Source organism: Chenopodium album, chromosome 18 (assembly GCF_948465745.1).
Source record: "Chenopodium album chromosome 18, dcCheAlbu1.1, whole genome shotgun sequence".
NCBI lineage: Eukaryota > Viridiplantae > Streptophyta > Magnoliopsida > Caryophyllales > Amaranthaceae > Chenopodium > Chenopodium album.
The window spans coordinates 41,623,419-41,636,976 of NC_137851.1; the positions used below are offsets into that span (position 1 = coordinate 41,623,419).

At 35.4% G+C, this 13,558-nt stretch overlaps 1 protein-coding gene across 1 annotated transcript; it reads left to right on the plus strand.

The window, feature by feature from the left end:
- The first annotated feature begins 9,678 nt into the window (after positions 1-9,678).
- On the plus strand, positions 9,679-13,230 carry LOC145590886 (uncharacterized). The gene is made up of 5 exons (XM_081647279.1): positions 9,679-9,808; positions 10,104-10,728; positions 11,877-12,043; positions 12,674-12,980; positions 13,089-13,230. The coding sequence occupies exons 2-5, from the start codon at positions 10,350-10,352 to the stop codon at positions 13,151-13,153; spliced, it is 918 nt and encodes a 305-aa protein (XP_081503405.1). The 5' UTR covers positions 9,679-9,808; positions 10,104-10,349; the 3' UTR covers positions 13,154-13,230.
- The last annotated feature ends 328 nt before the right edge of the window (positions 13,231-13,558 follow it).

Consider the following 13,558-nt stretch of genomic DNA (forward strand, 5'->3'; position numbering starts at 1 on the left):
TAGATCTTGCAGATGTGATTTGATTGTAAAATTATAGCAATATTTAATTGATGAATATTAAATTATAGCAGTTGTTAATTTGATATTAAAGGCTATTTTCAATAGAAACTTAGATCTAATAAATTGTAAGAGCTTGTTAGATCTGTGTTGATTAATAAATTGCGAGAGCCTGTTAATCATGTTATATGTGCAATATTAATTGTTAATTGTTATGCTTTATCCCGAAATAATATTTATTGGTGAACCTATGACCCTAGGTTTTTTTAATATTGATTTCTCCTTAATAATTCTCCTTAGTTTAGATTATTTTAATTTGATTAGGAATAGAAAAACTTGTTTCCTAATGGATTCGACCCTAATTCCCTATCTACATTAGTTAGAGGATTTAGGTAATACTTTTGATCAGGTGATACGACTTTAGCCTATCAGTTCACGAGGTGAAGGTTACACCCTATTCACGATCACAGAGATCGCTAACTCCATAGTGGTCCTGAACCATGACTGTATATTCGGGGAAGATGATACGAATCCAAAGTAAAAGAGATTGAACTTTCCCTAAATAGGCCTCTATTTTGTTCTTCTCATATTCATGTGCACTTTTCGATCAACATACAATCAATATATTAATTCTAAACCTGTTTAATCTATGTTGGTTGATTATTAATGCACAAATAAATCTATTATTGGTGATCACTTGAATTAAAATCATATTAGCCAAATTCAAATTATTAATTATATAATTAAGCGTGATTTCAAGTACAAATTCCCTTTATACCTACAAGAGAGGGCGTGATCAACCAAAAACAACGATATATCAAGCAACATAATAATATTGACACAACAATCATCATCATCTTAATAACAAGATTAATAACAAATCCTAGCATGTCACTAAACAACAAAAATCAAAGCTTTAATCCTAACATGATACTAGAAAGTAATAAAAACATCTTAAACATGATACTAGGAATTAATAAAATATTCTAAGCATGATTTCTATATCAAAAGAATAATCAAGTAATCAAATTACGTACTTTGAAGCCTCATACTTCTTTCTATCAAAACAATACATACGTTAGTAACTGACAAGATAAAGTCGTATCTCCTAATCAAAAGAATTACCTAAGTTCTCTAACTAAAGTAGATAGGAAAGTAGGGTCGAACCACAGGAAAACAAGTTAATTTACTCCTAATTAATTAAAATAATCTAAATTATTAAGTAACCAAATTGTTGTCGTGAAAGGAATCAAACTAGGGAGAATAAAGTAGAGAGAAATCAATTAATAAAAACTTAGGGTATAGGTACGCCAATAAATAATATTTCAGGGTAAAACATACTCCCTCCGTCCCCAAATGATAGTCCCTTATGGGCAAATTTTAGTCCCAAAATGTTCACCTCATTTGCTTTTTCCAACAATCATTAATATTAATTTTTTACCAAAATTCCCTCCAATTTACAACAATATTTGTGCAAATTTAAATTTCCCATATACTTTCTCTCTCTAATATTTTACATACCCAATGTCAATTAACTTTTTCAATATACTTTTACTATTCTTATTTGTGTTTATTGATTCCCGTGAAAAATGCCCATAAGGGACCATCAAAAGGGATGGAGGGAGTAATAATCAATTATCAATTCATCAATTAATCAGATCATAAAGGGCTTTCACTATGTATTACAATCATAGAATTAATCCATTGGTATTAAATTGCATCTCTCGAATCTTGACTTAACCATATATAAATTAACCTGCCTATTGAAACTAAGCCTAAACATCAATTCTCATCTCTTGAATCTCGAACCAATATTGCATAACTAATACAATTAAACCAGACCTAATCTAATTGCATAGCATTAAATCAATCAAGCATTGACAATTAACAATAATAAATTACCCCTTCATATTATTTATGGATCCCCACAAACCCTAGAAATAAAACTACTCACACATAATGAAATCTAAAGTAATCAAAACAATTAAACAAAACATGATGAATCAAAGCAATTAAATTACTGAAAATAAAAGGGAAGAGATCGTTACCAAAATTAACGGAAATAATGAATTGTATAAAACCAAGAGTTGTAAAGAGAGAAACAAGAGAGAAGTCTGAGCTTCAAACTAAGTAAGTGAGAATTTAACTAATGAAAGAGAGATAATTGTATCAAAACTAAATAAAACGTATTTATACAAAGCTTAAAAATCCTAATTAGAAACTAAGTGAAATTCGTCGGAAATCATCCTCCAAAATACGCGCCTGGTCGGGCGGTGCATTACCCGGTCGGGCGCACCTTTTTCTTCATGAATGCTTCTCTCGTGCCCGGTCGAGCGCGAGATAGGGCGAAGGGCAGATCCTTGGTGCTCCACCCCGCCCGGTCGGGCGCGCTTCAAGGCGAGGGCCCACCCGATAGGACAGTGTCTTGGCAATGCTTAGACTTCCGTTTGGGCTAACAACTCTGCCCAAGCTCTAATCTCCTCTTCAGGGCTCTAATCACTCGGTCCATTGCCGCAACTCTTCTATGCCGAGCCCTTAATCACCAGTTTGAAGACTCTAACTGGCCTTGGGTTATGAAGGATGGTCAATATCCTCTAGTGCTCGTGGTGGCTCCAATAATTCCGGGAAAATGCTCCAAATATGCAATTTCCTATAAAACCATACCAAAACTACGAAAACACTATAAAGCACATATTAGTAATAAAAGTGGCTCTAAAGAGCCAAAAATACTCCTAATTATGACCAAGGGACGGGGGTAAATCACTATATAAAATAGACATATCAAACTCCCCCAAGCCAAACCTTTGCTTGTCCTAAAGCAAAGAGCTCATCAATGAACAAATAAAACATACTTCACCCCAAATCAATCAAAATCAAGAATACTCGACTCATGGCAAATCGAACAAGTATGCATCAAAACCAACCAATCAAATCCATCCAATCACTCATCCTCCCTAACAATTGTCAAATAGAGCAAACCACAAGAGCATATATAATTCAAAACTAGTGCTCACACACTCAACTCTCGTTTATGTGGCGGATATAAAATGTATCCAATCACTCTCCATCCCAACCCCTTTATGTGAACAATGCCCTCCCAACTCATAACACTCGTGTGTTTAAAAGACATTCACTCAACCTAAATAATCGACTCGAAATATATCAAATCATTATTTGCATTGATAAAAAACTAATTTCACATTCACACAACTCTATGCACAAAGGTCGGAAGGTCTTTAAAGCTTGTAATGTAAGGCTAGGGTAAATGGGTAGGAAATATTTGGGAAAATGTGAGAGTAAAGAAATGCTTAAGGGAGCCATAATCCTAACAATCAAGAACAAGGTTAAAATAGATAATGACCCTATAAACCATCTCCAACACTAATCAACTCGACCAAAGGTTCACTAAACATTCAATTCAATCAACAAGCCCATCTCTTACAAAATCGCTCAAAACACTTGAGCGAACTAAGCAAACTTTTTGAAATACATAACACTTGCAATTTTTTTCATTGAAACTCCATACTTCTTATTCTTTTAAACCCTCTTATTAGAAAATTTGAACATTTTTCACTTTTTTTTTCTTTTGCTCATCACTTTTTCCTTTTGAAGTTCACTTAATTTTTTTTCATTCTTTTTCTTGAACTCCATACAACACATGCTTTATTTTTTCTCAAGAAAATTTCAACTTTCAAAATCATCAAAAATAAACTACAATCAAGAGCAAACAACTTCTCAATACCACCCAAATTGCGCATATAAATAGCACACCAAACACTCCCTCACCTCACTCACTAATAGCTCCCCCAAGCCAAGCTTGGGACTAGTAACCAATAGGACAAAATCGGCTAGTAATGTGGCTAATAACAACAAAAAATCAAGGCATCAACATGGGTAGCAAGAAGGAAACAAATGTATCTAATTTCGTCTTAAAGCTACCTAAAAGATCAAATGCCTTTGTCCTCCTTAATGTGCATAATAATGAGTCATATAAACACTATACAAAGTTGCAAACCAATACTTAAATTCATTGACATTCCAGGAACTAAAACACATTCCTAACCAATTTAACTAGTCAAGAACTATATTCACAAGTAGTTGGGCAAAATTGACTCATATTAAGGCATCCAAGCAATCAAACATCAAATCATAGCTAGCCTATCCACAATACTCTTCATCATATACCAAGAATCAAAACAATTTTCATGTATATATAGGGCACAGGAAAGCATGTTTATCATTCATTGGATCGTATTTTTATATTCTTGTATTTTTCTAATTTTTTTTTTTTTTTTGTTTTGTATTTTTTTCAATTTTCTTCAAAGCAATAAAATCTATACTAGAAAGCAATAAATCTATACTAAACACACTAAAAATATAAGAAAAAGAAGAGAAAGATACCTAAATCCAAAATTCTCCTCCAAGCCAAAATCAGACAATGTCCTCATTGATTCGGGAATTAGCCTAGCGCGGCTAATTTTCATCATCATCATCCATAGCATCATATCCTCCACCACTGCCACCTACACCACCAGAAGAACAACCCCCAAAATAATTAGGGTTAACATATCCCCCGGCCCCCAAAAGGAAATTCCTGGCCATAGCCGGTAAAGGAAGAATAGTCAGTATATATGCCATGGGAGGTAGGATCTACATATCCCTGGGGTGGTGGCTGGTACCAGTTAGGGTAAATGGCTTCGTCGAGAACAACACCCCGACGAGCATAGTCATCATACATCGAAAAAAGGGCTCTACCCTGGTTCCTCTCAACATACCCTAGTCGCTGGTCTAAGGAGCCAACCATCCTCCTCAGGTCTCCCTGAGTCTACTCAATGCAACCTATGGCCTGACCTATACTCTGCATGTCCCAGATGGTCTTGGGATCATGCCTAGGGGGTGGTAAAGGTACATGAGGTGGAGATGGTGGTACCACAGGTTACAGCTGTGGTGCATGTGGTGGTGGTGGTGGTACCTGTCCGTGGGCATGGGCAACTAGAATGTCATATGTGTAGAAGTCTTGCCCAGGGGGAAAGGCAGTCAGCTCGGGGTTAAGAAGGGGGAAGATAGGCAAAGGGTTCGATCCTATCCTAACACACCATTGGGGGGTCGGTTCTACTGTAATCCAATCTAACCATTGAAAATATATCAAATTCATGAGAGTGCCCCCTGTAGGGAATATTTCAAGCCATTAACCCCAAGCTTGAACCCCACTGTGATCATACACTTAAGCATGGTGGCGTCCAAAGGGAAGGAAACTAGAGCAAAAGAGTCGCCAACAAGTTTTAGGAACTTGTAAACCGTTCACAAGGTGAAGGTTATACCCCTTAACGATCTAGGAGATCGTCAACTCCAAAAGGTCTTGAACCAAATAGGGTTCGGGGATGAAGGTACAAATCCAACCTAAAAGAGATTGAACCTGCCCTAAATAGGCCTCTAATTTATTCTTCTCGTATTCATGTGCGCTTTCTGACTAGCATGCAAACAACAGGTTAACCCTAAACCTGTTCATCTATGTTGGTTGAATTTAATGCACAAGTAAAACTATTATTGGTGATCACTTGAATTATAATCAAATTAGCCCTAAACAAGATTATTAATTATCTTATTAAGCGTGATTACAAGTAAAAATTCCCTTTAAACTTGCATAAAAGGCGTGATCAAGCAATAACAATAATATATATCAAGAAACATAATAACAATCATCATAATAATTATAATCATAATAATAATCATAATAATAATAATATTCTCAAAGCATAATAATATTAGCAAGATCCTAGGCATGATACTAACAAGATTAATAACAAACCTTAGCATGTCACTGAGCAATAAAGATCAAAGCTTTAGCTCTAACATGATACTAACATGATATTAGAAAAGAGTAAAAGGCACCCTAAACATGATACTAGAAAGCAATAACAGCATCTTAACATGATGCTAGGAATTAAACAAATTTAAACATGCTTTCTACAAGAATAGAGCAATAAGATTACATACTTTGATGTCTCGTACCTCTTTCTAATAACAAAATACACGTGTTAGTAACTTCAAGGAAAATAATAAAATCAAAGAATTAAAGTAAATAAATCAAAAAGAGATTAGGGACCAAACCCTCAGAAATTATAACCTTTCACGTCTAGGGCGAAGGCAACTTCGAATTTGGCTAGGTGTGTCTAGTGCTAATGAATGAGGAATTGTGTTTGAGGGAAGGTTTAGAAAAAGAAAGAGAAGAAAAGCCTCTAGCTTTAGAGAGAGATGATTTTAGATGATGATTGTAGATTGTAGATTGTAGATGATTGAAAACGGAGGTTCAGGACCCTATTTATAAGAAAACAGTCCGGAAATAGGTAGAATTTGATAAGGAATAAAACTCCACGCTGTCGCTGCAAAACCGACCTTGTCACTAAGCGACAGGGTCTGTCGCGTGGCGACAGGCCTGTCGTATGGCGACAGCCTGGATTTCTACGCGCTTTCAACACGGAGTCCACATATGAATCAAAATCAATTTGTAAAATCCGTATGAAACTGAAATCGTATTTTTCATAAAATAATATTTTATTCCAAATAAAACTTTATCAAAATATAATTATTAATTCTAATCTTATTAGGATTAAAAAGAACCTTCTAGAGAATTCTAGAAGACTATAATTAATTCTAATAACTTTAGGAATAATAATTAATATTGGGCCCTCCCCTAGATCATTGGGCCTTATGTAAAGATTAAACCGGACCCAGTTTAGTATTTTGGCCATAACTTCCTCATTATTCATCGAAATTGGGCTTATAATATATCGTTGGAAAGCTCTTTGCAAGCCCCATCCAACTACACTATTATTGGACCCTTGTCGTGGACCAAACTAAAATGGATTGGCTGTTTTCATAAAAATAGAGTTGTTTTCGAAAACAGAAAGAAAGAATTTTAATAAAAAACCAACCGCAACACTTGACCTTTCACAGTTTCGCCTTATTCGATAATCATTCGACGCAAAAGGTATTCATCACTGGGTTTGGTTTTGGGGAGACATATTTGGGTGTCTACAGAAGCCCCCACTTTGACTGAGTTTGGAGAAACGCAAGTTTTGAAAACGAAAGTCAAAGTAGCGATAGGGACGGAGAATGATTCAGAACGTTCTGCGATCCTAAATCATTCTTGTAACGCCGATACCTGCAAACTAGCATTAGTTAAAATACATAAAAGAGTTAAGAAACGCGTATCTTGCACCGTCGAGCACACGTCTCTGAAGTAACCGATTTGTTGCTGCATTGCTGTTGTGACAACTTTCCACATTCTATGGAACGCCATCTTGTTGTTTTGATGTTCACTCGTCTCTGAACAATGGAGCTTCTTTTTGAGGAATGTTCACTCGTCTCTAAACAATGGAGCTTTAATAGGATGCCCACGCATCTCTGAGCAAAAGAGCTTGAATAGGATGCTCACGCGTCTCTGAACAAAAGAGCTTGAAAAGGGTGCCCACGCGTCTCTAAGCAAAAGAGCTTGAAAAGAAATGTACACGCGTCTCTGAACAAAAGAGCTTTGAAAAGAAATGTCCACGCGTCTCTGAACAAAAGAGCTTTGAATGAAATGTCCACGCGTCTCTGAACAAAAGAGCTTTGAAAAGAAATGTCCACGCGTCTCTGAACAAAAGAGCTTGAGTGAAATTTCCACGCGTCTCTGAACAAAATAGCTTTGAAAAGAAATGTCCACGCGTCTTTGAACAAAAGAGCTTGAAAACGAATGTTTGTTGCAATAATATTCCGAAGAAAAGTTCTGAAGACCAACGCTTGTCGACCTTTAAAGCTCGCTTTGAACTTTTCTTCCGTTATGCCAGTACGTCGGCGCTTTTGCTGCTTGTGAACCATTATGTCGGTGCCTCTGTTGTTTATGAACCAGTATGTCGGTGTCTTGCGATGAGCCAATGTTTAGGCGCTTTAAGCTAAGTGAGATGATCTTTCGTCAGGTCAATCACTTATTGCGATTGTAATCAAGCCGACTACTTAATCATGTCAAATTGCTTATAGGGGCTAACTGGCATACCAAGGAACCTGAAATTGCTTAAAGAGGTTGAAATAATTGCTCTGAGTGGTTGAGCGTTTTGTCGCCGCTGCAATGCCTCTGGCGCCGCGATTTGGCTCTGTCGCTAGACGCTGGAATCTAGCGCCAGGCGCTGAAATCTGTTGCCAGACGCTAGATGTTGTCGTCTGGCGCTGGAGTAAGGTCTTCCCTATTCTACTCTTGCTGCCGCTGGGATGAACCTGTATTTATCTTTGACTATAGGACTTTGCTAATTTCTTTAATTATTTTAGGGTTGACCTAAGGTTTAATGTCGCTTGACTCATTGACTTGACACGACTCAAGGTAGACCTGGCAAACAGGTCATTCGGGTCGGGTTCGGGTCGGGTCAATTCGGATCGAGTCAGTTTCGTGTCAAGAAATGTTCGGGTTGGATTCGGGTCGGGTCGGGTTAATTCGGGTTTCGGGTTAAATTCGAGTCGACGATTCGGGTCGAGTTCGGGTCGTGTCAAGTTTGGGTCGTGTCAAGTTCGGGTCGTGTCAATTTCGGGTCGTGTCAATTCGAGTCAGGTCAATTCGAGTCGGGTCAAATTCGGGTCAAAGTTGTCGGGTCAAGTTCGGGTCGAGTCAAGTTCGGATCGAGTCAACTTCGGGTCGGGTCTTTTCGAGTCTGGTTGATTCGGGTCAAGTCAACTTTCAGATCTAGATGTCAGGTCAAGTTCGGATCGGGTCAATTCAGGTCGAGTAAGTTTTCAAGGCCAATAATAATAATGATAATAATCGTGCCTAACAATAATAATAATAATAGTCTTAATCAAGTGGGACTCTTTGTAAATTGCAAAATTACACATTACTCATACAATTTATTTGTTTTAATCAGGTGAATATTTGTTTTAACATGATTCGTTTTATTATAAATTTATTGTTATGACTTATGGTCTCAAACAAGCTGTCTAGCATCTTTTGTCTACTGATCATTACTCATTTACTCAATTGTAGCATTTACTACGTATATCGATATATTAAGTGTACAACTAAACTAATACGTAGTATATCAAATTCATGAACTATACAAATATAGTAGGAATAGTACTTCTAAGATATAGCGTGATTGTCGCATAATGTATAGTATACTTATAAAATAAAAAAAGTCGGATTTTTTTTATGTGTATTGCTTTGTGATCAATCGCAGAACACTCGAACGTTATTGCATAGTAATATAGTATGAACTTTATTTTATATTTATATACAGTGAGATATTTGGATATAAATTTGAAATCACGTCGTTGATTCAAAATCTACAAAGTTACACTTAAAAATTTAGAGAGAATTTTTCCACCATAAACCATAATCAAAATTTTTACTTGAATACTTGATAAAAAAAAGTAGAGGGTAAACTTCCCTCCAAAATATATCTAATTGAAAAAATAGCGGGAAATCTCCCTCTTTTTTTAGTTCAATAGTAACTTTTTAAGATTTAGAAAAAAAAAAAAGTAAATTGTCTTTCTTGAGTAAATCAGTAACTCAGTAAGCTGACAAAAGGGTCCAAACTCCAAATTCCTATTCTCCTAAACAAAAAAAAAAAGAAGACCCAAAGCAAGAAAAATAAGAACCCTAGAGGCTAGAACAGCCGTTTTCACCCATTCTCCATCTTCTCTTCTGCTTTTTTTTTTTTTTTGAAAGACTTCATCTTCTGTTGAGAAGTTCTTAGTTCTCCTTCGTCACTGGTCACTAGATTTGCTCAACAGTTCAAGCATCTACTCCATTCTTTGTCTTCTCAACTCAAGTGAGAAATGTTAGGTAATTGTATATTTCTTTGATTCTTTTGTTAATTGGTTAGAACTTAAAAAATGGGAATGAATCTTGTTAAATTGGTTAGAACTTCAAAAATGGGGAATGAATTTCAACTGAAATTGGTTACAACTCAGCCATCCACATGATTGGAAAACAAGCACCTTAATTGGCTTAATGTATTTCAAAGTGTACTCACAGTTCTACAAATTCATCTTTAATTGGTTTCTAATGCATGTATCCTTTTTTGCATGTATATACCGTGCTGACACTTTTCGGCTTATGGCGTTTTGAACCATCTCAGAGGCAGAGCTTCCACAAGAGCAGTGTAAGTTCATATAATCATATTCATATATATTTAAACACTTAAAATTAGACCCAATTTGTTTGGTTTTTGATGGGTGTACATATAATAATTTGAATGAATTTTCTTTGTTCTAATAATTTTGTTTGCATATCACCTTTTGCTTTCATTTGTAGTTAATGTTGTTAGCTAGTAATTCAATATGTATGATTTTAAAAGTGAATAAAGCTGCTTTTCTTTGTATAAATGACATTATTTATACTTCATTTTGTAGATGTGGACTGGAATTTGTATCAAGAGCCATCAGAGCCAGAAGCAGATTTTGGTTCTTCACAAGAAGAAGCCACTCTGGTTCCACCAGAACCTGAATCTGCTACCTTAGAAAAGGTTGTGACCATTTGTGTACCTGATTCTGCTATTTTAGACAAGAGACGGAGCCCGGTGTGGAAGGAATTCCTCATGATTGACATGGTGGAATGTAAAGATGGGAAATCAAGATCAATTTGCAAACATTGTCAAAGCGCATCTTTCATTGCCAACTCCCGTTATGGTACAGGCAATATGAAAAGACATCTTGAAAAATGTAATGCATATCAGAATTCCTTGAAAAAAGGAGGAGCCACAGGTACAAATTTTAACCAACAAGTGTATAGAGAGTTGGTAGCTAAAGCCATTATAAAACATGGATATGCATTTTCTTGGGTTGAACATGATGGTAATAGAGCAATTCATGCATATTTAAATGCTGATGTGAAATTCATTACTAGAAACACCGCTAAAGCTGACTGTCTAAAATTGCATCAAACTTATAAGGCTAAGTTAAAGGCTGCTCTTTGTAAAGTCTCTGGTCGTATTTCTTTGACATGTGATATGTGGACTTCTTGTCAAACTGAGGGATATTTGTGTTTGACTGCTCATTATGTTGATGTTGACTGGAACTTAGTTAGTAGAGTGTTGAACTTCACTCACATTGATACACCACACACTGGAAAAACAATGTATACTGTTGTGTTGGCAATGCTTCAAGATTGGGGTATTGATGACAAGATTTTCAGCTTTACGTTAGATAATGCTTCTAGTAATGATAAAATGCAAAATTATTTGAAGGACACTCTACTTGCAAGAGGGGCTTTGTTGTGTGATGGTGATTTTTTCATGTGAGATGTGCAGCACATGTATTAAATCTTATTGTTAAAGAAGGTCTTAAAGCTATTGAACATATTGTTGAGAAAGTAAGACTTTGTGTGAAGCGTGTTAAATTTTCCGAAGCAAGAAAAAAAGTTTTTCGTTCTTGTGTGCATTTAGTTAAGCTACAAGAAACCAAATCATTGTGGCTTGATGTCCAAACAAGGTGGAACTCCACGTATATGATGATTGATAGGGCCATTATATACCGTGAGGCCTTTGGAGAAATGTCTGAAGTTCAACTTTGTTGTCCTACTTCGGAAGAGTGGGAAATTCTTGAGAAAATCAGAGATGTTTTAGAACCGTTTCATGAGATAACTGAATTATTTTCTGGAAGAGATTATCCTACCTCAAATCTTTATTTCGAGAATGTTTGGAAAATTCTCATGTTGTTGACAGATTTGGAGCATGATAGTGATGAAATTCTGAGAAACATGGCAATAGATATGAAAAGCAAGTTTGATAAGTATTGGTTTAAATCAGAAGATGATGACTATGGCATGTTGTTTGCATTTGCTGTTATTCTTGATCCTCGTTGCAAATTATCTGTTCTCAAGTTTTGTTATGAACACATGTTTGGAGAGGTAGTGGCCACCATGAAAGTTAACGAAATTCAGTATAACTTGGGAAAGCTTTATAAGCTGTATGTCCGAAATGAAGCATCACCGACATCAAACATTGACACTAGTTCAAGGTGCAAATCCTCCACAAACACTTCATATGGGAACCGCAAGAGAAAATATGACTACTTCGCGGTAATTTTTATTATGTTATTTCAAAGTTATAGATAAAATGTATAGTACTTTACTTACTGTTTGTTTATGTTTTAAGTTTATTAGAGTTTGATTTATTATGCTTTTCAGTTGTTGTTAGTTATTTCATTTCTTGCTTCACTACTTGATTTTAGTTAATGCAGATGAATTTCTGAATTCAATAACCAAAGATCATATAGAAAATTAGGGAAAATTGTATATTATAATGTTTTTATGATTCTTTGACTATGCTAATAAGCGCTATGGGTGGCAAAATAGTCCAGGAACTCCAAAATAGAAGGGATAGAAGTTAGAATCCCTATTTTCTTATCTTGCTGCAGTGATAAAATACATATCATGTTGAGTAATTGTTAAAATATGTTCCTACTTATTAGCAAAGTTGGGTGGGCTTAGGATTCTTGATTAAAATAATGTAGTTGAGGCAATGATATATATTGGTTTAGAGCTCATAACAGTAGGATTTAATGGATTTATTATGCTTTTTAGTTTTCCTATTTCTATTTTTTCAAATCTGATCTCATGATATGTTTAAGTTTTCTTATTTTATTGGTTTCAATTTTGTTAGTTTCTGGATTTTAGTGTTTGATTCATATTTTGTTGTGTTGAATTCAGAAATATGATGATAAGGAGGCCTTCTCTTCACATGCTGAAAGGTCCATGTTGGATGTCTATCTTGAGGACCCTAAATTAGATCGAACAACGAAGCTTGATGTATTAGCTTATTGGAAACAAAATGAACTTCGATATAAAGAGCTTTCTTGTCTTGCTAGAGATATTTTGGCTGTGCCCCTAACAACCGTTGCTTCGGAATCAACTTTTAGCATAGGAGGTAGAATATTGAATAAATGGAGAAGCTGTTACCTTCCTGAAAATGTGGAAGCTTTGATAACAACTCGTAGTTGGATGTTTTCTTATGAATGTAAGTACCTTTTCATGGAGAAGTAAGAAGTTGATACTATACTTTATTTTTGCACCACTAATTTATATTTGAAAAATTAAATATAACATTTTGTTTTTATGTTTGTAGCAAATGAAGAAGATGCATTTGTCGGAACTTATGTGGATTGGGCTACAACAACATCACATGTTTGATGTCGAGAATTTAGAGGGGTGGAGTATTGTAGTATGATTTTTAAAGAATATTAGTTTGTTTGATATTAGAACTTGTATTGTATTCGCTAAATCTTTGTTATTTTTTTCGCCTATTAGAACTTGTGCAATATATTAGAACCTGCTCCTTAGTTTGCTGCTGCTATATCCTTATGGTTCAGGACTGGTGAATGGGTTTTATTAGCTGCTTGTGACATGATTTGTTCATATATAAACTCTAATTTGATGTCAAGTTACAATTTGCTAACATTGAATGGGTTTTATTAGTTGCTTGTGACATGATTTGTTCATATATAAACTCTAATTTGATGTCAAGTTGCAATTTGCTAACATTATATGTAATATACGAGTTACTAATAAGGGATGCTTTGAAATTCATACATGTGC

Coding starts and splice junctions, on each gene's coding strand:
- LOC145590886 (XM_081647279.1), top strand. CDS start 10,350: ATGACATTATTTATACTTCATTTTGTAGATGTGGACTGGAATTTGTAT. Junction 12,044..12,673: donor GAAAATATGACTACTTCGCG/GTAATTTTTATT, acceptor TGTTGAATTCAG/AAATATGATGATAAGGAGGC. Junction 12,981..13,088: donor TTGGATGTTTTCTTATGAAT/GTAAGTACCTTT, acceptor TTATGTTTGTAG/CAAATGAAGAAGATGCATTT.